This window comes from Solanum tuberosum, unplaced genomic scaffold (assembly GCF_000226075.1).
Source record: "Solanum tuberosum cultivar DM 1-3 516 R44 unplaced genomic scaffold, SolTub_3.0 scf00266, whole genome shotgun sequence".
NCBI lineage: Eukaryota > Viridiplantae > Streptophyta > Magnoliopsida > Solanales > Solanaceae > Solanum > Solanum tuberosum.
In genome coordinates, this window is record NW_006239201.1 from 370,343 (window position 1) to 398,204 (window position 27,862).

General features: G+C 36.6%; 1 protein-coding gene across 6 annotated transcripts; it reads left to right on the forward strand.

Moving 5' to 3' along the window:
* The first annotated feature begins 299 nt into the window (after positions 1-299).
* On the forward strand, positions 300-26,704 carry LOC102588942 (tropinone reductase homolog At2g29260, chloroplastic-like). Of its 6 annotated transcripts, none has more exons than XR_368205.2 (6): positions 300-510; positions 2,095-2,302; positions 2,983-3,199; positions 3,294-3,400; positions 12,400-12,709; positions 26,305-26,704. XR_368205.2 is itself a non-coding variant. In XM_015314079.1 (6 exons), the coding sequence occupies exons 1-6, from the start codon at positions 317-319 to the stop codon at positions 12,586-12,588; spliced, it is 885 nt and encodes a 294-aa protein (XP_015169565.1). In that variant the 5' UTR covers positions 300-316; the 3' UTR covers positions 12,589-12,906. The 6 variants fall into 6 exon arrangements, 3 of the variants coding, with proteins under 3 accessions (XP_015169565.1, XP_006358703.1, XP_015169566.1); XR_368206.2 differs by lacking the exon at positions 26,305-26,704 and adding an exon at positions 15,953-16,238; XR_368207.2 differs by lacking the exon at positions 26,305-26,704 and adding an exon at positions 12,793-12,906.
* The last annotated feature ends 1,158 nt before the right edge of the window (positions 26,705-27,862 follow it).

Sequence of the window (27,862 nt, forward strand, 5' to 3'; positions counted from 1 at the left end):
TATTATTTAAATAAAATTAAACTATATAATTAAATAATTTTAAAATGCAATTTATACAATATTGGATAATTATTTAAACCAATATAATTAAATAATTATTTTCTATATATTGGAACATGATTGATGAATATAAAGATCCCAAGAATATATTCAAGATTTAAGTTAGAAGGGTAAAAATTTAATTGTAATTTTTGTATTAGATATTTTAATTGAAAATGCTTGGCCATTCCAAACAGGCTCTAAAGGACCATTTTTGTCATTTTCTCCAATGTATTTACGTCATAACTGATAAACAAAGGGATATCGAAAAAGAAAAATGTGGGAATTGGTTCCTTCGCTTTCACACACTGTTTCTGTGAAGTTTAAATTTCAGATTCCAAAACCCAGAAATTGTATAACAATAAGGCCATGGATGAACAAGTACAACTCAATTCGATGTGCCGGAAAAGTCAATCGATGGTCCCTTAATGGCATGAATGCCCTTGTCACTGGTGGCACTAGAGGCATTGGGTCCGTTTTCAGTTCTCCCTTTTCATTTGCTTGTGCTTTTTTAAGGATACTATATATCTTTATAGCCATGTGATATAAGCTTAAATGAAGAAATAATGATTCATATAGCCGATTCAAAATTGTTTGGGACTGAGGTGTAGTTGTTGTAATTATTGTTGTTGTTGTGTTTCTTTATATCCATGGGATATAAGCTTAAATGAAGATTTAATATAGCTGATTCAAAATTGTTTGGGACTGAGGTGTAGTTGTTGTTATTATTGTCGTTGTATTTCTTTATATTCATGGTATATGAGCTTAAATAAGAAATGGAGATTTAATATAGCTGATTCAAAATTGTTTGGGACTGAGGTGTAGTTGTTGTTATTATTGTCGTTGTATTTCTTTATATTCATGGTAAATAAGCTTAAATAAGAAATGGAGATTTAATATAGCTAATTCCAAATTGTTTGGGACTATCTTTATATCCACGGTATTTGAGCTTAAATGAAGATATGAGGGTTCATATAGTCAATTTCAACTTGTTTGAGATTGAGGCGTAGTTTTTATTGTCGTTGTATATCTTTATATCCATGGGATTTGAGCTTAAATGAAGAAATGAGGATTCTCATGGCTGATTCCAATTTTTTTAGGACTGAGGTGTAGTTGTTGTTATTGTCATTGTATATTCATAGGATATGAACATAAATGAAGAATTGTGGATTCATTTAGCCGATTTCAATTTGCTTAAGGTTGAGGTGTAGTTGTTGTTATTATCATTGTATATCTTGATATCCCTGGGATATGAGCTTAAATGAAGAAATGAGGATTCAATATAGCTGATAACAACTTGTTTGAGACTGAGGCGTAGTTATTGTCGTTGCATATACTTATATCCACGGGGCTTAAATGAACAAATGGAGATTCATATAGCTAATTCCAACTTGTTTGGGACTGAGGCATAATTGTTGTTATTATCCTTGTATATAATCTTATATCCATTCACACATTAATTGAGTTTTTACATAATTACTGTAGAATGTTGCTTGCTTTATTTTGAACTTTATAATTTCATTTATTATGGGTAGTTACACCATTAATTACTTTAATGTACAACAACAACATACCCAGTGTTATATCAGAAAATGGGTTTGAAGAGGGTAGGTGTACATAGTCCTTACCCTTACCTAGTAATTTAATTACTTTAATGTGACTTATAATATCCTTTTATTTTCATTTTTTTTCCAGTTATGACTTCTATTGTAAAAGATATGACTTAGTAGTGTTTTGAATGATATTGTAAGCAGTATTCACTTTTCAGATAGAGGATATAACTGATGTTCGATTTTATTGTAAATTTTTTGAGGTGGAGTGGTTTTTGTGTAGTTTCTAGAATATACATTTTATTTCAAGACAACCAAGGATTTCATGTACATTTCACATGATAAAGTTATATGCTTTGATCTTGTACTCTGAATCATCATTTGTTTTGAGACAGAAGAAATAACCAATATAGCCACAAGTCCAGTATTTTTTTATCTAGTTTTCTTGAAAATCCGAGTATAACTACGCATTTGTATTTGACAATGTGAATTGTTGTATAATTAGGCATGCGATAGTGGAGGAATTGTGTGGACTGGGAGCCACTGTGCATACGTGTGCCCGAAATGAAGATGAGCTTGGAACATGTTTGAGGAGCTGGAAAGATGAGGGCTTTACAGTGTCTGGTTCCTTGTGTGATGTGTCTTCTCAAGTTGATCGCCAAAAGTTAATGGAGGTTGTTTCGTCTACATTCAATGGGAAGCTCGACATTCTTGTAGGTGTCTTTTCTTTTTGATTGTTTATTCTCTTAGGTAGAAAAGTTTTCCCTTTAAAATTATGACTGACTTGAGCAGAATGGATATCATATAATCGACCTCAACCAGTTGGAACAAATAGATGATTTATGGAAAGTTTTTTTTATCTTCCACAAAATGATTCTGTCTCGTAAGATGTTTCTGGAAAAGCTTATATATAACTACTCTTTAACAACCAAGAAATCCTAGAGGCCCAATGGTGTGCGGTTCGAATTTCTTTGGATAATTATCCCAGATTAGCACCAGATTATGTATGACTGTTGTTGGTGCATATAGAACTCATATACCAACATTAGATTGATAATTGGGTTAATCTGCAAGAGATACAGCTGAATTATCTTTCAGTGTTGAACCTTGAAATTTTTTGGCAAACTGGCATTTCTCCAGTTGCATATAAGAAAAAACTAAATGAGTAGGAGATTTAGTGGTATTGGGATCATTGTTGGATAATACATTGCATCATATATCTCTTTGCTCCTCAAGTTATACATGATGTCTGCTTAACTAATCATTCATAATGTTGGACCTGGCACCTCAGTGTTAAAAAAAATATCTGTGAACGTATGATACATCTAGCTTTATTGGCTGGATTGCATGCACTAATAGATGAACTAGTTGGCTTTCTTTTATTGATCAGTAGATAAACAACGCGGGGACTAATATTCGCAAAGCTATGGTGGATTTTACAGCTGAAGAGTTTTCCAGCCTCATGGCAACAAATTTTGAATCTGTTTTCCATCTGTGTCAGCTGGCCTATCCCCTTTTGAAAGCATCCGGGGCTGGAAGTGTTGTGTTCACTTCTTCTGTCTCAGGTTTTGTCTCATTGAAATCTATGTCTTTACAAGGAGCAACAAAAGGTATGGTCTTTCCTTTTTTTTCAAGACTTTATGGTTGATAGAGAGTAACGATGATGAAATGCCATCATTTTTTCCACTTGAATGTTGTCCACAGGAGCAATTAATCAACTTACAAAAAATTTGGCATGCGAGTGGGCTAAAGACAACATCAGGAGTAATGCTGTTGCACCTTGGTACATCAAAACATCCATGGTGGAGCAAGTAATTCCATACTTTCTTCTCTTCAGTAATCCATGGTTATCTTTGATGAACTGCGTATTTTAGGTATTCTCTGAGGTTGTCTTTGGTCTCTAGTACATGCATCCTATTTTGTCTAAGATACCAGCATCATTAGAGTGTTATATGTTTGTTATTTTCCTTTTTGTTGAGGTTCATATTCAAGAGTATTTATATGCTTTTATATCCAATGCTTATGCTTTTTCATGCTAATCCCTGACGCTGCTGCAAATGGGGAGAAGAGGAAACAAAACTGAGCACCGAAAGAGTGGCGTTTTTTTTCTTAAGAAGATTAGTTTATCTTAACAAAGAGAGTAGGTTCTTGGGGGTGGAGAAATGGTCAAGTAAGTTCTGAAATACAGGTGCTGGATTATATAAGAACTAATAAAATTACCCGCGCTTCGCTCGGGTATTTAATATTACGGAATTTATAAAATAACACTTGGAACCTATCAGTCATTAAAACGAAAACACTATATTATCTTATATACAAGATTACGTAGTAACAAACATTAATAATGTAAAGGAAAATGAAAATTATAACGTCTTATCATATATCCTTAATAACATAAGCATAAATTAATGACTGTAAAAATACATACCAGGATCTGTAACATAAGCAATGGTGTCAGTGAGCCAATCAACAGGAGCATAGTACACGAATATTTAATTGTGCAGAAGAAGAAGAAGAGGAGGTTAAGAATTTTCGTTGTTTTAAAGAAATCCCTCTATTTATAGACAACAAAGGGTAGTGTGAACAAATGTTTATTGTGCCTTATCGGAAAGATTACAACTATTTGGAAAAGTTGCAATCCTTCGGATAGGTCACAACCTTTCATTAAAGTCGCAACTTTTCATAAAAGTCAAAACTTTTCATAAAAGTCGTAACTCTTCATTAAAGTTGCAACATTTCATTCATAAAAGTCTCAACTCTTCATAAAAGTCGCAACTCTTCATTAAAGTCGCAACTTTTCATAAAAGTCTCAACTCTTCATAAAAGTCGCAACTCTTCATTAAAGTCGCAACTTTTCATAAAAGTCTCAACTCTTCATAAAAGTCGCAACTCTTCATTAAAGTCGCAACTTTTCATAAAAGTCATAATTTTTCATGAAAGGGGAAGGCTAGTTTTGGAAATAAATAAATTAAAAGAGAATTCTGCTTTGTGGTAGCGCCACGTAGGCGGGCCTAGGGTTCTCTTTTATATATATATATATATATATATACATATATGATATATGATTATATAAGGGGAACATGTAGAAGGATTGGACAATTGGTTTAGATCGGTGATTGTAAAACTTCCTTTTAGCGATCTTAATCTGCATTTAAAATTCTGGAACTATGGACCTAGCTGAACTGGAGAGCCCCGGATTCTCACGGGTATCATTGAATTACGCTAGGTACCATATGAATATGGTGGTTTGAATGAAGATAAAAAGAAAATGTCTTTTAGATTGTTTGAATTTCTGGGAGGAAAAAGGAAACTCACTGATTTTGGCTGAAAAGTCGATGTGACTATTGCAGCACAGTGCCCACCGTATCCTACTTCCTTTGTATAAAAAAAAAGGAGGTAGTCATGGAAAGAATATGCTCATGACTAGCAGAGTGCAGACCAGACGAGAGATGTCTAGTCTGGATTGCTGTCATTCTGTAATGGTCTCGTGCTGAGCCACTTCTCCCCTGCTGTTGCTATCATAGTTACTATGAACTGCAAACTCAATCGTCAAGTCATGGTATAGACAGAAGAAGGAAGAGGAGCAATGATAGGTGAGCTCTTTACTCATTTGTTCAAGCTGAACTCTAAAGCCACAAAGTGAAGCTGAGCAACTGCCAGCATGTAAATGGAGAGAGCCACTCAATGGTTGTCGAGGCGAGAGGAATATGATAGAGAACAGAGGCAGAGTTAGTGTATCACACACAGGAAATTGGCAAAAAGAAGGTGAGCTAGGCTTTCGCTAGAGAGGTTGGTAGCGAAGGAGTGTAATAATCTAGCCATAGCTCTTGCTTCGGGCAGAAAGGTTGCTTTGGCTCCTTTCATACTATCTCATCTATACCGAGGCTATAGAAGCTTAGTTACTCGAGGATTTGGTCATGCGGGGGGGACTTTCTGGATCCTACAGCTCTAGCTGTAGTCTTACTTTCCACAGTATAGACCTTTGCCTTACGATACACAGAACTGTACGACTTTAAGGATTGCCCTGGATCAAGGGAAGTTAAAACAGAACAGCTTACGAGAATGTTGTAAGTTCTTTTACTCATGTTCCTCCATATCTCCTAGTCATTTCACTCTATATTCACCTAGATGGCTGAAATTGCCGGTGCATATTCCATCTGGTAAGCTAGCTCTAGACGATATCTGGTCCAGCTTCCTTATTCCTCGAGACCTCCAGTATGGTCTCACAATAGGGAACTCAAGTGTTGGAAAAGCTGGAGTGGAGTATTACTCTCCAAATCAGTTTGCACGGTAGTTCGGCGTGACACATACAACTTCTCTACCTCCTTATTAGTCTGCCAATGCTTCACCACTCGAAAGGATCGTTTTCAATTCAGAAAGTGGCATTAGAGAAGTGGATTCGAAGTTTGATCAACTGAAGAGAAATTTCTCAGTTGTCGAATTTCATCCTAATCCCAAATGTACGCCATCATTTGAGTCGTGGTGGTCTACTTACATAAGTAAAACACGGACCTAATCAGCTGAGCAGATCCTAGATAGGATTATCGGTGAGGAAGCAATCAAGAAAGAAGGAATAAAGGTATTGTATACGAAACTTTTCCCTTCATGTATAATACAGTCAAAGCTTGTAACATGACACTTACTCATCAATCAATATACTTTTGTTTCTTTTTTTTGTAGACTCTATTTCGCGGCAAGGGCAAGAAAAAGATAAGAGGCCTTCGAAAAATGCAAAGAGGGAACTGGTCCTTCCTGAAAGTTAAATCCTTGAAGTCAAATTGTTGGTTTAGACATGCAATTTTTGTCAGTTAATATTAATCTTCTCCCTTTCTTGTTTCAGAATATCGAACATTCTGCTGGTGTACCTGGCTCAAGTCACTCGTCTGTTAATCGTCATCAGAAGTCTGTCGCTGATGAAGTAAGTACACATTCTTATGAAATACATTGTTATAGAAAATATGTTTGTTTATTTGTTAAAAACGACCTTATGTTTTAAATCTTTTGCTAGGATGTTGCACCTTTATTGTCCAATGTCAAGTCACCTGCAGCACAATACTCAGCAGAAGTACTTGACAAAGCTAAAGCTGAAGTTTAGAAGCTACTAATGATGCCTTTGCAACAAGTGTTTCTCCCGGAAAACTATTCATCTTTAGAGGCTGCTCTTCCTATATATGCTGAATCACCTGATCTCTCGGTTGAGAAAGCACGTAATTTGGAGGAACTCAGAAGAAATCTTCCATCTCTACTTGCAAATTTTCAGGAGGCAAAGAAGCAGAAGGACGAGTATTACAAAGAGAGTGCCAGGAAGGTAATGTTGGTCGATGATATTATTAACAGGAGCTTCACACGGAACTTAAAGACCTTCTCGATGGAGTTCAGAGAAGGTCTTTGAGTTCAGTGTGAAGCTCCTGTTTTCTAATAATATCATCGACCAACATAGATAATTGAATTATCTTTCCAACGCCACCGAGTTTGCTAAATTCCGACCTCCGAGTAAAAAGTTATGCTCGTTTTAGTGAAGCCCTGTCGGGCAGACTCGACTTACGGACCCAATCGACGGTCCGTCGATTGACCTACGGCCCGTCAGTCCAAACCGTCAGTCACTCCGACAGCAGTTAATTCAGGGGGTCTTTTGGTCTTTTCCTATAGCGTTTAACCCCTAAGATACGTCGTTTTGACCCTAAATCATGAGGTTTTAATCAGTTTAAACCTAGAAACATAACTAGAACTTATCCAAATCAAATCATTGCCTCCTGAAAATTTACGAGTAGAGATGGAAGATTTCTTCTGAGTTCCTCCAAATTACGTGCTTTCTCAACCAAGAGATCAGGTGATTCAGCATATATAGGAAGAGCAACCTATAAGGATGAATAGTTTTTCGGGAGAAGCACTTATTGCAAAGGCATCATTAGTAGCTTCTGAACTTCAGCTTTAGCTTTGTCAAGTACTTCTACTGAGTATTGTGTTGCAGGTGACTTGACATCAGACAATAAAGGTGCAACATCCTAGCTAAAGATTTAAAACATAAGGTCATTTCTAACGAATAAACAAACATATTTTCTATAACAATGTATTTCACAAGAATGTGTACGTACTTCATCAGCGAAAGAATTCTCATGATGATTAACAGATGAGTGACTTGAGTCAGGTACACCAGCAGAATGTTCGATATTCTGAAACAAGAAAGGGAGAAGATTAATATTAACTGACAAAAATTGCATGTCTAAACCAACAATTTGACTTCAAGGATTTAACTTACAAGAAGAATCAGTTCCCTCTTTGCATTTTTCGAAGGCCTCTTATCTTTTTCTTGCCCTTGCCGCGAAATAGAGTTTACAAAAAAAGAAACAAAAATATATTGATTGATGAGTAAGTGTCATGTTACGAGCTTTGACTGTATTTTACATGAAGGGAAAAGTTTCGTATACAATACCTTTATTCCTTCTTTTCTTGATTGCTTCCACACCGATAATCCTATCTAGGATCTGCTCAGCTGATTCAGTTCGTGTTTTACTTATGTAAGTAGACCACCACGACTCAAATGATGGCGTACATTTGGGATTAGGATGAAATTCGACAACTGAGAAATTTCTCTTCAGTTGATCAAACTTCGAATCCACTTCTCTAATGCCACTTTCTGAATTGAAAACGATCATTTCGAGTGGTGAAGCGTTGGCAAACTGATGAGGAGGTAGAGGAGCTGTCTGTGTCAAGCCGAAATGCCATGCAAACTGATTTGGAGAGTAATACTCCACTCTAGCTTTTCTAACGGTTGAGTTCCCTATTGCGAGACCATACTAGAGGTCTCGAGGAATAAGGAAGCTGGACCAGATATCATCTAGAGCTAGCTTACTAGATGGAATATGCACCGGCAATTTCAGCCATCCAGGTGAATATAGAGTGAACTGACTAGGAGATATGGAGGACTAAAAACATTCTCGGAAGCTGTTCTGTTTTAACTTCCCTTGATCCAGGGCAATCCCTAAAGTCGTACAGTTCTGTGTATCGTAAGGCAAAGGTCTATACTGCGGAAAGTATGACTGCAACCAGAGTTGTAGGATCCAGAAGGGCCCACCTGCAGGACCAAATCCTCGGGAAACTAAGCTTCTACAGCCTCGGTATAGATGAGATAGTATGAAAGGAGTCAAAGCAACCTTTCTGCCCGAAGCAAGAGCTATGGTTAGATTATTATACTCCTTCACTACCAGTCAGTTAGTTTGAACTTGACGAAGTTGGGTCAGAGCGGATGTAACAACAGATGTAAAAATCTCAAGCAAAGTCAAGAACACGACTCTTTGCTGGTAGCATAGACAAGAACAATTTACTTTGCATCATCATGTCAAAATTTGTAGCTGCATCAAATATTCATTATTTCAAAAGAAAATTCCAAACATCAATCAAACAAAACAGGTGGATCAAGTTGATATTACAACAAAAGGGACTCTTGTCAGTAAGCACCAGGTAAACAAAATTCAGAAGAAGAAAAAGAATCAAGCATTGAGTGAAGGAGAAACATCAACCAACAACAAAAGTAAGGGAGGAAGCGCGAAAGAAAATTTATTCCCCATTAAAGTGCTGGAGGAGACCTGATGCTAAATGCAATCAGCTTGGACACGAAGCAGTGATTTGTAAAAATAAGGCCCTACATCAGAATGCAAATGCTCAAGTTGTTGATTAAGAAGAAGAGGATCATCTTTTTGTTGCACTAACCACATGACTAATGACAGTGGTCTATTCAAGGAATTGAAGCCCACTGAAGTTTCCAAGGTTCGGATAGGAAATGGAGACAAGCACTGGAATTGGAACTATAACTATCAAGACAAGCACTGGCATAAAGAAAATTTCAGAGGTTCTTTATGTTCTTGAAATTGATCAAAATTTGCTAAGTGTAGGACATTTGATTGAAAAAGGATTCAGAATTTTTTTCGAAGGTCATCACTGCCAAATCACTGACACTACTGGAAATGAGCAACTAGATTATTCCAGAAAGGCAAGCATTATTGTTGCTGAAGAAGGAAGATATGACAAGAGGATTACCAACTCTAGTTGATCACCTACCACGTTGTCAAGCTTGTCAATTTGGTAAGCAGAATAGGAAGCAACATGGCGGACTTCTCAAAGGTCACAACTGGTTAACACAGATGTTGCAGGACCTCAAAGAACACTGTCCCTTAATGGTAGTCTATTCATTGACACTTATACAAGATTCTGCTGGATTTTTTTTCTTCATGAAATACAAATCAGAAGTGGCCGGAATTTTCTGGATGTTGAAGAAGATGATGGAAAATCAAAGTGGTTGCAGCACTCAATCCCTTGCGGTCTGACAATGGAAAAGAGTATAATTATGAAGAATTTAACAAATTTTGTGAGGAAGCAAGTATTACTCATGAGCTCACTGCTCCATATACTCCGCAACAAAATGGAATTAGTGAAAGAAGGAACCGATATATAATGGAGATGACGCGGTGCATGTTGCATGACAAAGAGTTGTCAAAAAGTTTTTGGGCTGAGGCAGCTAATACAACAGTATTTCTCCAAAACTGGCTTCCCACTATAGCATTGCAGAGTAAAACTGCATTCAAGGCTTGGAATGGATTCAAACCATCCCTAAAGCTTCATTAAAATATTTGGTTTTGTTTCTTTCTTTCATGTGTCGCAAGTTAAAAGAGACAAACTTGATAAAAAGTCAGTTCGTGAAATCTCTGTGGTTTATAGCTCATCCTCCAAGGCCTACAAAGTAATAGTCCACAAATTTGCCTTAACTTATCAAGGAAAAGTTTGCCTTAGAACCTTGAGGATGACAACGCACATGAAGCGAGGTGAAGTGAAGCGCTCAACACGTTATGAGCCTCGCTTCAGGGCCTAAGCGTGCTTAAAGCGCGCCTTTGACTACACTAACTTCTATCTGAAACCTACCAACAAAGTAATGTGACAATTTGTAAGCCTACAGGGCATGAGGAAGCGCTTCAAGATTAAAAAAAATGGAGAAAGGCTATGGAGCATGAGATGCTAATGATCAAGAAAAACAATACTTGGGAGTTAGTTGACAGGTCGAAAGATAGGAAGCCATTGGACTAAACTGGGTGTTTAGAACCAAGCTTAGTTTTGATGGTTCTATCAATAAATACAAGGCTAGGCTTGTTTTCAACGGATATGCCCAATTATTTGGTGTTGATTACTCAGAAACCCTAGCTCCAGTAGCCGGATTGGATACCATTAGACTGTTGCTAGCAATAGCAGCACAAAAGGGCTCGAAAATGTACCGGCTAGATGTGAAATCTGCTTTTTAAATGGTGTAGTGCGGAAAGAAATTTATGTAGAGTAGCCCGAGGGTTTCGTTGAGCAAGGAAAAGAAGAAAAAGTATGTCTGGTTAAAAAAACTTTATAGCTTAAAACAAGCTCCAAGAGTGTGGTATAGCAGGATTGATGATCACTTGTTGAGTTTAGGGTTTGTAGGAAGTGTATCTGAAGTTACTCTTTATGTCAAGCATAAAGGAATTGATCTTCTCATTGTTTCCGTTTTATGTTGATGATCTCTTGGTGACGGGAAAAATTGTGTGGCTGGTTGAAGAGTTTAAGAAGAAAATGGTGCAAGTCTTTGAGATGACAGACCTTGGACTCATGAAATACTTTCCGGGAATGGAAATCAAGCAATGTTGTGATGAAATTTTTATCTGCTAAAAGAAGTATCCCGGGGAGATACTTAAGAAATTCCATATGGGAAATTGCAAGGCAACAAGCACACCAATGAATCTAAAGGAGAAGTTAAGCAAAGAGGATGGAATTGATAAAAGTGATGAAGGAAATTTTAGAAGCTTGATTGGATGCTTGATGTATCTCACTTCTACAAGGCAGATAATCTATTTGTTGCAAGTCATTTATCTAGATTAAATGCATTGTGCTACTGAAATGCATTTGCGAGCAGCAAAAGGAATCATAGGACGCATTAAAGGTACTATCAAATATGGTGTCAAATTCAAGAAGTGTGAGAATTTCTAGCTGTATGGTTTCTCAGACAGTGATTGGGCTGGATCCATTGACGACATGAAAAGTACATTAGGATATTGTTTCAGTCTGGGATCAGGGATTTTCTCTTGGTGTTCAAAAAAACAGGAAACTGTGGCACAATCGCCAGCAGAGGTTGAATTCATTGCAACAACGACATCAACAAATCAAACCTTGTGGCTGAGAAAAATATTTTCTGATTTGCATATGGAACAAAAAGTTAATGCACTAGCTATTTCGCATAATCCCGTGTTCGATGGGAAGACTAAACACTTCCACATCAAGCTATTTTTCTTGAGGGATGTGCAGAAAAACGGAGAAGTGATTCTTGTTTGTTGCAAATTTGAAGATCAACTAGCAGATGTACTTATGAAATCCCTCTCTATCAACAAGTTCGAGTTACTAAGGCAAAAACATGGAATTTGCAGCTCCTAATGCAAGGAGTATTAGTTAGTTACTTTAGGACTGCAGTATCTATTTCTAAGTTTCTTATATTTCTCTTTTCAATTATTTTAGGAGGTAGTTACCATGGTTAGCACCATGATCTATTTCAGTTTATTTCTTGTATGTTTATGTATCTATTTTTCTATAGTGTTAAACACACTCTACGTAAGTGTTTCTCTCAATCATCTTCTTCATTTTTAGTTCCTTATAATTTCCTGCTTTCTCGTTTGTATTAAACTAGACATTCTCTTAATTGTCTTATTTTCCACTTTCTTATAAAAAAATAATAGTTTCTGCATCTAACCCTTCATGTTTTAGATTCTTATTTGTAGCTGCATCAAATATCCTTTTTCATGTTCAGGTACTGAGTAATAAAGATTATTTACAAGAAGTATATGACCGCACTCCACTGGGGCGCCTGGGAGAACCATCTGAGGTTTCATCTCTTGTGGGATTCCTTTGTTTGCCTGCATCTTCCTACATCACCGGTCAGATAATCTGTGTTGATGGTGGAATGTCTGTAAATGGCTTCTACCCTCACCATGACTAGAGGAATAACTGCCCATAGAGTAATGCTACAGATTTGCAGGAGAAAAGTTTGTCGCGTGTGCATCTCAAATGCATCATTGGCTGGACATTCCATGAGTAGTGGAGAAGTTGCTTCTTAGCAGGTTTGTTATTTTGTTTTGAAAACTGGATCAATTTTTCACATGACTTTGTGAGCATGCTAAGAGATTTTATTTTGTTCTGTCAGAATTTCGGCAAATATGAGGCCACTCATTAATTTTCACCTTCAGTTACTCCCTTAAATGTTTTCTCATTTGAATAATTTGAGCTAATAATATTAATAACATTGTCATTAACAATAATATAATCATCATATATCATATTCATTCATTCATATATCATTTAAAGTGGGAAGCTCCAACCTTCAAAGTTGGATTACCATTTTGCCCCTCCACTAAATCAAAATAAAATTAATTATTTATGAATACTAATATTTTAGTTACATAATGGTGGATATGATGTCCAACAACTACACTTTAATTTTTTAGTTATGACATTATAATTATAATTGATTAGGTTAAATTCAATTAGAGTAGAAGACAAAATAATGTATAAAACTCTTCCAATTCAGTGACTCATTGAATTTTGAAACCAAAATAAAATTTATGTATCATAATTCTTATTTTAATTCAATGTGATAGCACTGCTGAAATTGATACAGTACAAAACTATTATTACAATGGCAAATCCAGACCTATAATAAGGAAACACATTAATGTGAGATCATGTTTGACAAGTGGTATCATTAATGTTGATTATGTCAAGTCTTGTTATAATCCTGTAGATCCTCTAACTAAGTCCTTAACAAGAGAAAAGATTTGGAGCACACATAGAGGGATGTGATTGAAATCTATAAATCCTTGAGACGTATATGAGGAAATCCAACCTAGGGACTAGAGATCTTATAACCAGGTTCAATGGAAAAAATGAATCATATGATGACTTGTTCTGAAATATGCACTTTTTACTCCCTCCCTATGATGTGAGTGCATTGTTTCGTGTAGTGATTTGCAAAGGTTGAGTTTACAAAACTCTTTCTGAAAATTTGTAGCCCATATGTGTGGAATGTTAAACTTTCAAGAGCACTCTAGACAGATTTCACCTATATGAGTGTGGAAGTAGGTCACTTCCTATGAGAGTTAGGCTTATTCTCAAAAGAACTCATGATACCGGGATAGCCCAAGGCAGTAACGTGGTGGCTTTTAAAGCTGATTTCAACACCTTGATTATTATGTGTAGGCAGTGATATTTTATTTCCCTTAAGCATTCATAGTTCAATACTGAAACAACTACGACTTTGGAGTAAAAGTTACTGTTCTAGTAAGTAAAGGTTCAATGCAGAGAACACCTTCATTATGCATAGCAGTCTTCCTTCAGCTGATATACTGTCTTGTCCAATATTTAAATGAGTAGGGGATTTTTAATGTGGGAATTTTAGTATTATAAAATTATGCATATTTGCATTGCCATATTGATAATTTTCTGTCCGTTGGAGGTGTCTTACTTTCCTCTATTCATTGCTGCATTAGAACATTGGAGGTATGTGTCCCTAATTACTCATTTTGGTGTAAATGGTCTTTAGGCTTAATTGCGTTTGGTTATTGTCTGGGCCTTTGGTTATTGTCTGGATGTGGTCTTCCAAAGGCCATTACTTCTCCATTGAAATTTCATTTTATTTCATTATCATATAACCTCTAGGCCATTTATCTTCTCTATTATTACACCACTATATTCCTAATCATTGCAAGGAAAACTTCCTCACCTATAAATAGTGATGGTCTCCTTTGTTTTGTGTACAAGAAAATAGAGAGTACATAAAAGTTAGTCAAAAAAAGAGTTCTTGTTAGTTGAAGGGAGGTGTTCTTTTTTAGAGCTTTGGACTCAACTTTTGTACATAGACTAGTGGTGAATATTAACCACACAATAATACCTCTTAATGATATTAAGATTATTTCAATGTTTTAATTATTAATACCTATTCAGATTAATAAAAATAAATGTATTTAATGACTTAAGGTCTGAACCATTTAGATATAGACCTTCATAAAGTGCAAACAAAGTGATCAAATTTACCTGGTATATAAAGGTCGTTTTCTTTCTTTTTTCAAAAAGTTGTCATTGACTTGAGTCACAGACATTTTTTGCTCACCTCAACCATGTCTCCCAGAAATAACAGTATCTAAAAAACACTCACAAATACTCAAGGACAATTTTTCCATGAATTCAATTTGAAGTTAAACTTCAATTTCTTTTGGTATTTGAAAATATTTTAAAATTGGTTTCATAAAATTCACTCCAAATCACTCACAAAAGTTCAAACTAGTTACAAATTGCATTCATGTTTAAACATAACTTCAATTTCCAAATACAATTTTCAACTTGGAAAACAAATTCTACTCTTCTTCCTCTCCTTGTCCTTCTCCTTCTCTTTCTCCTTCTCCCCCTCCTTCTTCTTCCAATGAACTTTCTTCGGAAGAACTTTCTTCTTCGATGCAAATACCTAGATAAAATTATATACAGAAATTGAAAAGAATTATAAGTGATTTAGACTTGTTTCAAATAAAAATTAAACCTAAAAAATATATTTATGACATGTGTATGTAACGTTGTAAAAATTCATGTTGATGAAATAACATCATGAGTTTCATGTGAACCCCATGCTTTCTTGGAAATACAAGTTTTCTTACTTCTGCCAAGACGTAATAAATTGAAGTTTGTAATGAAAAAATGAACTAAATTGCTACTGGATATTTCAAATACTATCAATTTTTGAAAGCATTTAGTTGTTAATATGGAAAACAATGTTTCTTTGAACACAAGAGGAGGTGATACTAGTCATTAATTTAAATTGAAGTTGCAGAAGGTTGATAACATAAGACTTATAAAAGACATTAAATTTAAAAGAAAATATATAGCTAATCTCGATGGTTGATAGGTATTGTTTCATAATGTATCGTATTATTGTATTTCTGTTGTAGTGTATCATACTGTACTTTTTTAATGAACAATATTTAGATACATTGTATCATTCTTCATTACATCATGTCATATGTCAAACAATTTGAATGATAAACCTATAAGAGAAGTAGAATATATGTTAGAGCCTCTATCAAAAGGTAGGTAAAGGATACATATGATTATTAAATAATTGGTAAATGAAAAAAATAAAATGAAAATATTCATATCATGAAACAATCACACAAAATCGGTCGTGACAAAAAATGAATTTTTTTTGTTGTTACCTAACAATAGATTTAACAATTCATACAATAAACTTTAATTAACAATCAAAACTAACCGGTACGTACCTTCGATAATAAATCTTCTGATGTCATTTAACTTTGCAGCAATATACTCCTGATTAGCAATCGTCACATTGTGGGAGGGCGTTTTGTGCACACAAGCTAAGGTTTGGTGGAAGCAAAACATGCGATTATCAACATCTTTGTCCAACACTTTAACTTTTTTGTACCCATTAGTCTTAGTATCATACTCATACAAATGATCTTCTGCAAAGGTAGTTTTTACCACAAAATACACATCTTTACAATCTATCAAGACTGGAAAGCCTTTAATAATGTCCCGAGGGCCCAAAATAAAATTGTCCAAGATATGGGAAACCTTCCAATTGTTGTTTGAATTATTACAAGTACTAATGACTATGGACTTTTTGAAAATGGATACAAGGGTGAGTAAGCCTTGTGTCACCCCTAGCCATATATCGTGACCAATTAAGGTTTTACCATAGTTGAGATCAAATTGATCAACAAATTGAGGACGGTCAATTAGTATAGACTATTCTCTCTTTGTATCAAAACCGAGAATGCTACTGTCACTTCTAAGCCAATATAGATAATTGTGCCAGTAAACAGGTGGACAGTAAAATGATAAAGAGATGGAAGTATTGGCTCTCAATTGGATTTCACGCCACACATCAGATCTGTCCGATGAAAGTACATGAAATTTGTAGAAGCAATTGAAATTTTCTACTAGATTTGTAATGGTTACCAATTTATATGTATCTGGACTAGGGTAATCAACATCTAGGCCTGTATAAACATTCATATATGTTGACTCTAGGTATGGTGGGTAAGGTATTAACTGGTGTTCTCTGGTTGTTGGATTGAAAATACAATAAACCCTAATTTCCTCAAAGTCTACCAAAATTAGCCCATTACATGAGGCCAAAAGATTAAAATCACACGATAAATACGTTGAACATTGAATGATTGCATTAGGGTTTAAGGAAATTTTGTAGAAACTTGTGGATAAAAAAATTGATGAATAGATGAGTTCTGCAGAATAATTTTGTTGATTTTGGAACAAAAGTTTGGAAAAATTAGGATCGGAAATCCTACCTTCATATTTCTTGTTTAAAACTTTACACTGAATTGCAAACTTTAAGGGCATGTGCGAGATGATTTTTTCAACCATATCATCATTAAATTCCATGCGTTCCTCTGCTTTATTGTTGTTTGTCATGCCCTTAATTCGTTTCATTCTTTCTTTGGAGTGTATAAAGGAACACTTCAAATGTTTTACTGAGAAAAAGTCATTGTTTTCATTGGTGTTAAATAGTATTCAACTTTATTTGGTAAATCTCCGAAGTGATTCGAAAGATACACATTAACAATCAATGAACCATATATATATTGGTTTTTAATAAATTTTATCCAATAAGATATCAAAATAATAAATAATATATATGATATTTAAATCTCGCATAAGAGTATAAGTACATTTAATGAATAAGTGAATTTACCTTAATTAGTTATCAATATAAAACACTTAGTTTGGTCCAAGAAAAAAATTAAAATATATCAAGATTATAATTAATTATATATTATGTCTCACGACTCAAAAACTATATATAGAACTAGGCATTAGGGTAGTTACATCGGGTCCCATTTTAGCCCTAGAGACTCCTATAATAGGTCTCAATAGCGCATTAAGCAGGCCAGTCCAGCTGGCCTGTTCAGGCCTCACTACAGGCTTCTGAGGGTGACTGGTATAGTCAAGTTGATGTTGGCTTGTGTCAGAGTTGAGATGGTTCCAGTAAGGTGTTGTATTCTGTGATAGACATTACTTTATGGGTCAATCGACATAGAGTTGTTACGACTGTGAGAGACTTTGGTCATTGGTTTAGAGATTTCCCCTTGTATATATGGATTGCTCTAGATTTATAGACAACTCTACCAAATCCACCAGTAGCACCTCCAGTTAGAGGTAGAGGCTAGGGTAAGGACCATCGTGGTGGTCATCAGGGTATTTGAGGTCGTCCCTTAGAAGGCATGTCAGGTGTAGGACAAATACCTAAGGTAGAGACGGATATGCTACCTTGTATGCAGCTCCAGCGAGGGCGGAGGCTAAGGCATTAGACGATGTGATCACATGTATGATTCTATTATGACATTAGCCCACCTCAACTTTATTTGATCTGAGCTCTACCTTTTCTTATGTGTCTATATATTTTGCTTCTCATTTGAGTATGAGTTCGGAGCCTTTAGTGGCGTCGTTGCGTGTGTTGACCTCTGTGGGTGAGTCTTTAGTAGTGGATCAGGTGTTTGGTGTCTATCCAAGGACGTGACATCGGGGTTGAACTTATTTTGCTTGATATGCTATACTTTGATATCATTATGGGCATGGAATGATTATCCCCTAAACGCGTGATCTTAGATTGCTTCTCTAAGACTATTACCTTAGTCATACATGGTATTCCCCAGTGGTGTGGTAGGGCTCTTGTAGTAGCACAACGGTTGGAGTTATTTCATTTATTCGGGCTTGGAGGCTAGTGGCTAGCAGTTTCTTATCTTTGTCACGCCTCGAGGCTACCCCTTTGACGTAATACAGAACCTAGGATCACGAATGACCCCAAGCTAACCCTGAACTGGCATATCATAAGCATACTTAAAGATTTACTGAAAATAGAAATACTGAGCGGAAGCTTAAACATGATATAAAATGAAATGATGGGAATACCCATTCTAAGTCTGAATATATAAAAGACTGAGAGTTCAATAACAACTGAAAGATCAAACTCCAAACTAAAACTGAATCTAACTATGTTCGGAAAAAAGTCTCTAACTGACTAGAGATGCTGGGACATGCCCCAGCTAAACCTAGCAAAAATGAAACTTAAAAGACTAGAAATGAAAGAAAACATGTCTATCGTCCTCGAAGAACGAGGACTCACCATTGATACTGATGAACTGGAGATCGGGAACTGATCTATGCGTGATCTGAGTGCTGAGGACCTGAACCTACATCACAAGAAGATGTAGCGCATAGTATGCGTCAGTACTTGAAAGGTACTGAGCAAGCAGGATAAGATAAAACTGAACAACAATACATAACTGAAATAAAGCATGCTGAACAATGATATAAGATTAACATAATGAATATACTGAACATACTAAACATTAACTAAAGTGAGTACAACGACCAAGTATATAACATGCTGAAACTGAATACTGAGATATAACTGGTAACCTGGTCAATGCACTAGAATTTGACTATGGGAGCTACTAATAACCGATATAAAACTATGTGAGCTAAACGTGAAGTCCGATGTATCACCCCATCGAGAGGACCCAATATACCTTGCCAAGGGTATAAAGGCATGCCTGGTGTGATTACTAAATATGATGCCCACATAGGGGACTTAACCTATGGGGGACGTAGTTCTGGGACTATGAGGGTGACTGACCCTAGTCCACTCGGTATTAAGCCTACTCCCAACTAGAATGTATAAAATACAACATAACTGCAACAAAATGGATAGCTCGAGATTCTGACATGCTAATTGAAAATGCAACATTAAGTACTGATAATGAAACATTTGTAAATGGATGCATGTAAATCTGAATAAACTGACCTAGATGTGTAATTCATGATCTAAACGAATCTACAAAACTAGGGTTCTGAATTTCATGCAAGAATTAAGCAACATTGTTACGAAAATGAATTATTCTTATTTGGATTAGTCTAACAGCTAAATCACAACAATAATATGAAATTCTAGAAACCCTAAGTCTAAACATAATGAAGGGAATCAAGAATATGACTGAATTCTAGGGACCCAATGGGTGAAAAGAACCCACTAGTGAAATCCCACATACCTGGTGACGGATTTCATAGGGAAATCTTTCGATTTCGAAGCTGAAACTTGAGGAAACCTTGTTGAGTTCTTAGAGAGGGTTTGGTTGATGCTTTCTCCCCTTTCGCTCTATGTTTGCTAAATTTTGGTGAATGAATTGATTTGGGTAAAGTCTAATTAAGTTACTAGGCTAAAACTGACCAAAACAATGTAGTTTAGGGGTTAAACGGCGTAGTTTAGGTGTCCAACGCATAGGAAAAAGACCAAACGACACTTGCCTTAAAAGTTTTTGGGGCCAACTGACGGACCGTGGATAGACCGACGGTCTGTCCTGGTCAACCGTCGTTCGACTTCAGAGGAGGGGTGCTGAGGGTATCGATCCATGGACCGTGGTCCCACCTATGGTTCATAGGTCCTGGCGTGGGTTGACCCTTGGCTGAAATTTCTAGACTTTCTTGGGAAGGGCTGTAGGTGGCCAACCACGGACCCCACCTACGGTTCATGGGTCAACCTACGGTCCATAGGTGGCACCTGCAACTTCTGGAATTCTGCATTTCTGGTTTGTCTAGAATACGGGGTGTTACATTCTCCCCGGCTCCCCCTTAGGAACATTCGTCCTCGAATGAAGACTAAACTAGCTGAATATGGAAGGAAAGAGCTGCAAACCCTACCACTAAGTACCGAAAATTGAAATCTGACTGAACTTAGTTCAAAGAACATGAAAATATGCTGAAAATTCAAGTATAACAGAAGGAACATGATACTAAGACTGATTTTACGCATGAGTAACTGAAAGACTGGAGAGGAACTATGACCTCAAGCTGGAATGGAATCAGAAGGATGGAGGTGAGGATACTTGACCTTCATGGTTGCTTCTGCTTCCCAAGTAGCTCCCTCTACGGGTTGACTGCTCTACAAAACCTTCACTGAAGCGACTTCTTCGTTTCTCAACCTTCGAACCTGACGATCAAGAACCTCAACTGGAACATCCTCATAAGTGAGACTATCTTTCACAGCCACACTTTCCAATGGTACTATAGATGTTGGATCACCCACACACTTCTTCAACAGCAGAATGTGAAAGACTAGATGCATCGCTACTAGTTCTACTGGAAACTCTAACTCATAAGCCACTTTACCAACTCTTTTCAAAATCTTGTAAGGGCCTACATATCTAGGATTGAGCTTCCCTTTCTTTCCAAATCTCATCACCCCTTCATAGGTAACACTTCAAGAAACCCAATCATCAATTTGGAACTCCAAGTCCTTTCTCCTTACATCTGCATAGGACTTCTGGCGACTCTGGGTTGTCTTAAGTCTATCTATGATGAGTTGAACTTTTTCCATAGCATCACGAACCGAATCTGGTCCTATCAAGGCTGATTCACCTACTTCAACCAACCAACTGGAGATCTGGATCTACGTCCATACAATGCCTCATAAGGGGCCATCTAATTGCTGGAATGGTAGCTATTATTGTAGGCGAACTCTATCAGAGGAAGGTGATCATCCTAACTACCCTTGAAATCGATCACGCAAGCTCTCAATATGTACTCTAAGGTCTAAATGGTACACTCTTCCTGAACATCTGTCTATGGATGAAATGTTGTGCTGAGGTTAACCTGAGTACCAAGACCTTTCTGAAATGACTTCCAGAAATGAGAGGTAAACTGAGGACCTCTATCTGAGATGATAGACAAAGGAACCCCATGCAACCTGACTATCTCATTAATATAAATCTTGGCGCAGTCATCCGCTAAATCTGTAGTTTTGACAGCCAAAAAGCGAGCGGACTTAGTAACTTTGTCTACTATCACCCAAATGGAGTCATGCTGCCTGTGAGTACGAGGTAGACCTGTAATGAAGTCCATGTTTATCACTTTCCACTTCCATGTAGGAATGTTAATCCCTAGAGTCATACCTCCTGGTTTCCAATGTTCTACCTTCACTTGCTGACAATTTGGGCACTTAGCCACAAAATCTGTTATATCATTTTTCATGCCATTCCACCAAAAGACTTCTCGCAAATCACGGTACATCTTAGTGGCACCTGGATGAATAGAATACCTGGAGTTATGGAATTATGTAAGGATCTGTTGTCTCAACTCTCCCACCTTAGGGACACATAAACAACCCTGATAGCGAAGCACACCATCTCCCCCTTAGAGAAAACCTCAACTTTTTGCAGATGAACTGCACCATTCAGTTGAAGCAATATAGGATCAATACTGTCTTGTTTCTCCTTAACCTCCGCTTCCAATTAAGATTCTGACCCATTCTGGACTTCTATACCACCATCTGATATGCTCATAAAGCAAACTCCTAAGCGAGCAAGCCGGTGAACATCCTTTGTTAGTTCTTTCCTTCTTCCTCAACATGTGCTACATACCCATAGATAGTCTGATAAGAGCATCAGCTACTACATTGGCCTTACCAGGATGGTAAAGCACATTCATATCATAGTCCTTGAGGAATTCAAGCCATCTCCTCTGGCAAAGATTCAACTCTTTCTGGGTGAATACGTATTGAAGGCTCTTATGGTTTGTGAACACATCTACGTGAACATCATACAAGTAATGTCTCCAGATCTTTAGGGTAAATACTATGGCTGCAAGCTCGAGCATGAGTCAGATAGTTCTTCTCATGCACCTTAAGTTGTCTAGAGGCATAAGTTATAACCTTACCTCGTTGCATCAACACACAACCTAGGTCGACTCTGGATGCATCACAATAGATCACATAACCGTCTGAACCCTCTAGTAGTGTCAAAACAGTAGTTATAGTCAACCTAGTTTTCACACTCATCTGACCACCGAAACTTAACCTTCTTTTGAGTCAACTTAGTCAATGGAGAAGCTATGGATGAAAATCCTTCCACGAACCTTCTATAATAACCTGCCAAACCCAAGAAACTTCTGATATCTGTAGGAGATCTCTTCGCTAAATTCTATATGCCCAAGGAAAGCAACTGATTGCAACCAAAACTCGCATTTGCTAAACTTAGCGAATAATTTGCGATCTTTGAGAGTTTGTAGAACAACCCTTAAATTAGTCACATGTTCTTTCTTATTCCTAAAGTAAATGAGGATATCATCAATAAACATGATGACGAACAAGTCCAAATATTATTTGAATACCCTGTTCATCAAATCTATGAAAGCTGCAGGAGCATTGGTTAGTCCAAATGACATAAATACAAATTTATAATGACCATACCGAGTTCTGTAAGCTATTTTCAGGATGTCACTATGTCTGACTATAAGCTGATGATAACCGGATCTGAGGTCTATCTTCGAGAAATGACTAGAACCCTAAAGTTGGTCGAACAAGTCATCAATCCTGGGGATAGGGTACTTATTCTTGATTGTGACTTTGTTCAACTATCTATAATCAATGCACATCCTGAGAGACCCATGTTTCTTTTTCACGAACACTGGTGGACCCCATAGGGATATACTAGGTCTGATGAAGCCCTTATCTAGAAGGTCTTTCAACTGCTCTTCCAATTCCTTAAGCTCAGCTGGAGCCATTCTGTAAGGAGGAATAGAAATAGGCTGGGTATCTTGAAAGAGATCAATTCCAAAGTCAATTTCCCTTTCAGGAGGAACTCCGAGAAGATCTTCTGGAAACACTTCTGGGAACTCATTAACTACTGGAACTGACTCAAGAGTTGGGGTTTCGGAGCTTGAATCCTTAACCCAAACTAGATAATAGATATACCCCTTCGAGATCATCTTTTTGGCCTTAAGATAAGAGATAAATCGACCCATAGGCACTGAGCTACTACCCTTCCATTCTAAGATTGGCTCGTCTGGAAACTGAAAAAGAATGATCCTAGTTTTACAATTGACTGAGGCATATAGGAATGTAACCAATCTATGCCTAGAATGATATCAAAGACTACAATTTCTAATTCTACAAGATCTGCTGAGGTGACTTTCTAGGAGATTATGACGGGGCAATTTTTGTATAGTAGAGACTGAGAAGGGTTCTGAGAGAGTTTTTGGACTGACATCGAAGTTCATTGCTATATAAGAAGTTAGAAAGGAAAGAGTAGCCCCTGGATCTAACAAAGCATAAACATCTACGTGAAAGACTCGCAACGTACCAGTAATCACATCAGGAGAATCTTCCTGATCTTGGCGAGCCTAGAGAGCATATAACATATTCTGGCGCTAACCGCCACCTGTACCAAACGTAGTACCCTGTTGAGTCGGGCGACCTGCTGGTATTGCTGAAGCTGTAGACTGAGCCCTACTAGTGTTACCTTATTGACCCTGTTTAGAAGAAGGGCAGTCCCTCAACCTGTGACTAGTCTGACCATATCCAAAACATCCATCCTTTCCTGCAAGACACTCGCCTGGATGGTTCTTATTACACTTTGGACAAGTTGGGTAGGTTCTGGAAACTGAAACACTCCCTTGAGACTTAGAGCCTGATGCCCTAACTTTCTGATCCTGTCTAAACCTGGGGGATGGAGAACTAGCTGATAAAGGTGTTGGGGCTGAAGATTTCTGCTGAAACTGCGAGCGATTTCCACCACCCGATTTCTGCTGAAAGTACTCATAGTGAATGTCCTAGCCTTTTTGTTTTCCTTAGCTAGTTCTCTAAGCTTATCTCCCTCAATCTGCTGAGCATGAGTCATGAGCCTAGAGATAGTCATATCCTCTAACAACAACGCATTTCTGCACTCTGTCTTCACCAAGTCAGATACTCCAAATAAGAACTTACTCATCTGCGCCCTGGGATCGGCAACCATATGTGGAGCATACCTGGAGAGCTGGGTGAACTTAAGTCCATACTCTTGGACCGAAGTAGAACCTTTGTCTCAAATTCATGAATTCATGAGCCTTAGCCTCTCTTAACTCTCTTGGAAAGAACCTGTCCAGAAAAGCTTCAGTAAAACACTCCCAAGTTACAGGAGCTACATTCTCACCCCTATTTTCCTTCCATTGAGTGAACTGAATGTGAGCTACATCCTTGAGCTGGTAGGACTCCAACTCTACCCTATCATTCTCAAATACTTGCATCACTTCAAAGATCTTCTTGACCTCATCAATAAAGTTCCTGGCGGTCCCACCAACTTGTGACGCTAGAAACTCAAGCGGATTCATCCTCACAAAATCACGGACCCTAGCTGTCACTAACCCACCACTAGCATTTGCAGGAACTGGAACCTGCTGATTGTTCTGGTTGGCTACACTCTGGGCCAAAAGTTGAATGACATTCCGAAATTCAATATTCGAAACCTCATGATTTGGGACTGGAGGAGCTGCATTAGCATTGCGCGCATTGGCATTCCTTGGGTAAGCTCTACGAGGAGGCATGATCTGATAACGCATAACATCGAGTTAGAAAGATGATCATTCCCACGCACGATAGAATAACAAAAAAGTGAAGTTTTTTTTAAGACACTTCGTAGCCTCCCCCTCATAAGTGTGGTGCTCTTAACACTCGTGAAAGGGACTCTACTTAGTGCGGTTTTTCAGACATCCTAAAACTCTTGAACCTAGTGCTCTGATATCAAGTTTTTCATGCCCCGAGGCTACCCCTTTGACGTAACACAGGACCTAGGATCACGAATGAGCCCAAGCTAACCCTGAACTGGCATATCATTAGCATACTTAAAGATTTACTGAATATAGAAATACTGAGCAGAATCTTAAACATGATATAAAATGAAATGATGGGGAAAACCCATTCTAAATCTGAATATATAAAAGACTGAGAGTTCAATAACAATTGAAAGATCAAACTCCAAACTAAAACTAAATCTAACTATGTCCGAATAAAAGCCTCTAACTGAATAGAGATGTTGGGACATGCCCCCATTTAAATCTACCAATACTAAAACTAAAAAGACTGAAAATGAAAGGAAACATGTCTATCGTCTTTGGAGAATGAGGACTCACCACTGATAATGTTAAACTGGAGATCGGGAACCGATCTATGTGTGATCTGAATGTTGAGGACCTGAACCTACATCACAAGAAGATGTAGCGCCGAGTATGCGTCAGTACTTGAAAGGTACTGAGCATGCAGGATAAGATAAAACTGAACAACAATACATAACTGAAATAAAGCATGTTGAGCAATGATATAAGATGAACATAATATATATACTGAACATACTAAACATGAACTAAACTGAGTGCAACGACCAAGTACATACTATGCTAAAACTGAATATTGAGTTTCATAATGTATCATATTATTGCATTTATGTTGTATTGTATCGTATTGTATTATTTTAATGAACAAAATATTTAGATACATTATATTATTCTTGGTCATTACATCATGTCACAAGTCAACAATTTGAATGGTAAACATATAAGAGAAGTAGGGTGTGGGGTATAGCAACTATCAAAAGGTAGGGTAAAGGATAAATATGATTATTAAATAAAAGGTAAATAAAAAATGAAATTAAAATATTAATATCATGACACAATCACACCAAATCTGTCGTTACACAAAATGAAATTTTTCGTTGTTACCTAACAATAGATATAAACGATTGATACAACAAAGTTTAATTAACAATCAAAACTAACTGATATGTACCTTCGATAATAAATCTTCTGATGTCATTCAATTTTGCAGCAATATACACCCGATGAGCAATCGTTACATTATTGGAGGGCGTCTTATGGACACAAGCTAACGTTGGATGGATGGAAGCAATACATGCGATTATCAACAAAATTGTCCAAAATATGGGAAACCTTGCAATTGTTGCTTGCATTATTATAAGTAGCAATGACTATGAACTTTTTGAAAATGGATACAAGGGTGAGTAAGCATCTTTCCACCCTTAGCCATATATCGTGACAGTGAAGATTTTACCATAGTTGAGATCAAAATGATCAATGAACTGAGGACAGACAATTTGTATAGCCTCTTCTCTCTTTGTATAAAAGCTAGAACACTACTGTCACTTGTAAGCCAACAAAGGTAATTGTGTCAGTAAACAAGTAGACAATAAAATGATAAAGAGATGGAAGTATTGGCTCTCAATTGAATTTCACACCACACGCCAGATCTATCTGATGAAAGTACATTACAAGTTGAAATTTTCAACCAAAATTCTAATGGTTACCACTTTATATGTATCTAAACTAAGGTAATCAACATCTAGGCATGTATAACCAGTCACATATGTTGACTCTGGTATGGTATTAACTGGTGTTCTTTGGTTATTGGATTGAAATTACAATAAATCATAATTTCCTCAAAGTCTAACAAAATTAGTCCATTGCATGAGGCCAAAAGATCAACATCGCACGATAAATTCATTGAACATTGAATGATTGCAGTGGGTTTTAAGAAAATTTTGTATAAACTTGTGGATAAAATATGTGATGAATAAGTTGTGTATAATAAGTTTGTTGATTTTGGAATAAAAGTTGGAAAAAATAAGGATTCAAAATCCTACTTTTAAATTTCTTGCTTGAAACTTTACATTGATTTACAAACTTCAAGGGCAAGTGTGTGATGATTTTTCCAACCATATCATCATCAAATTCCATGTGTTCCTCTGCTCTGTTGTTATTTGTCATGCCCTTAATTCGTTTGATTCTTTCTTTAGAGTGTATAAAAGAAGACATTAAATGATTTGCTAAGAAAAAATCATTATTGTTATTGATGTTAAATAGTATAAAAGTCCAATAAGATATCAAAATAATAATCTCTGAAGTGATTCGAAAGATCCACTTTAACAATCAATGAACCATATATATTGATTTGTAATGAATCTTACCCAATAAGATATCAAAATAATAATAATAATATATATATATATCATGTAAAAGTATAAGTACGTTTAATGAATTAGTGAATTATTTTATATAGTCATCAATATAAAACACTTATTTGGTCCTATTCGTACAATTGTAATGTACCAGGAAAATTGAATATATCAAGATATATTATATGTCACGATGCAAAAACACAAGTTGTGATGACAACTATATATGTTTACCAACCCAATAAGTTTAACAATTCAACTTAATGAATAAAGTGGAAAGGTAAGTAACAACCAAAATATACCAAGAATAAGTATTCTAAAATGAAATGTAGAAAAGTTGAAACACCACCCAAAATTTGGCGTCATAAGTTGTAACGACCTGAACCGTCGTTATTCAAAGGCACCAGAACAGAA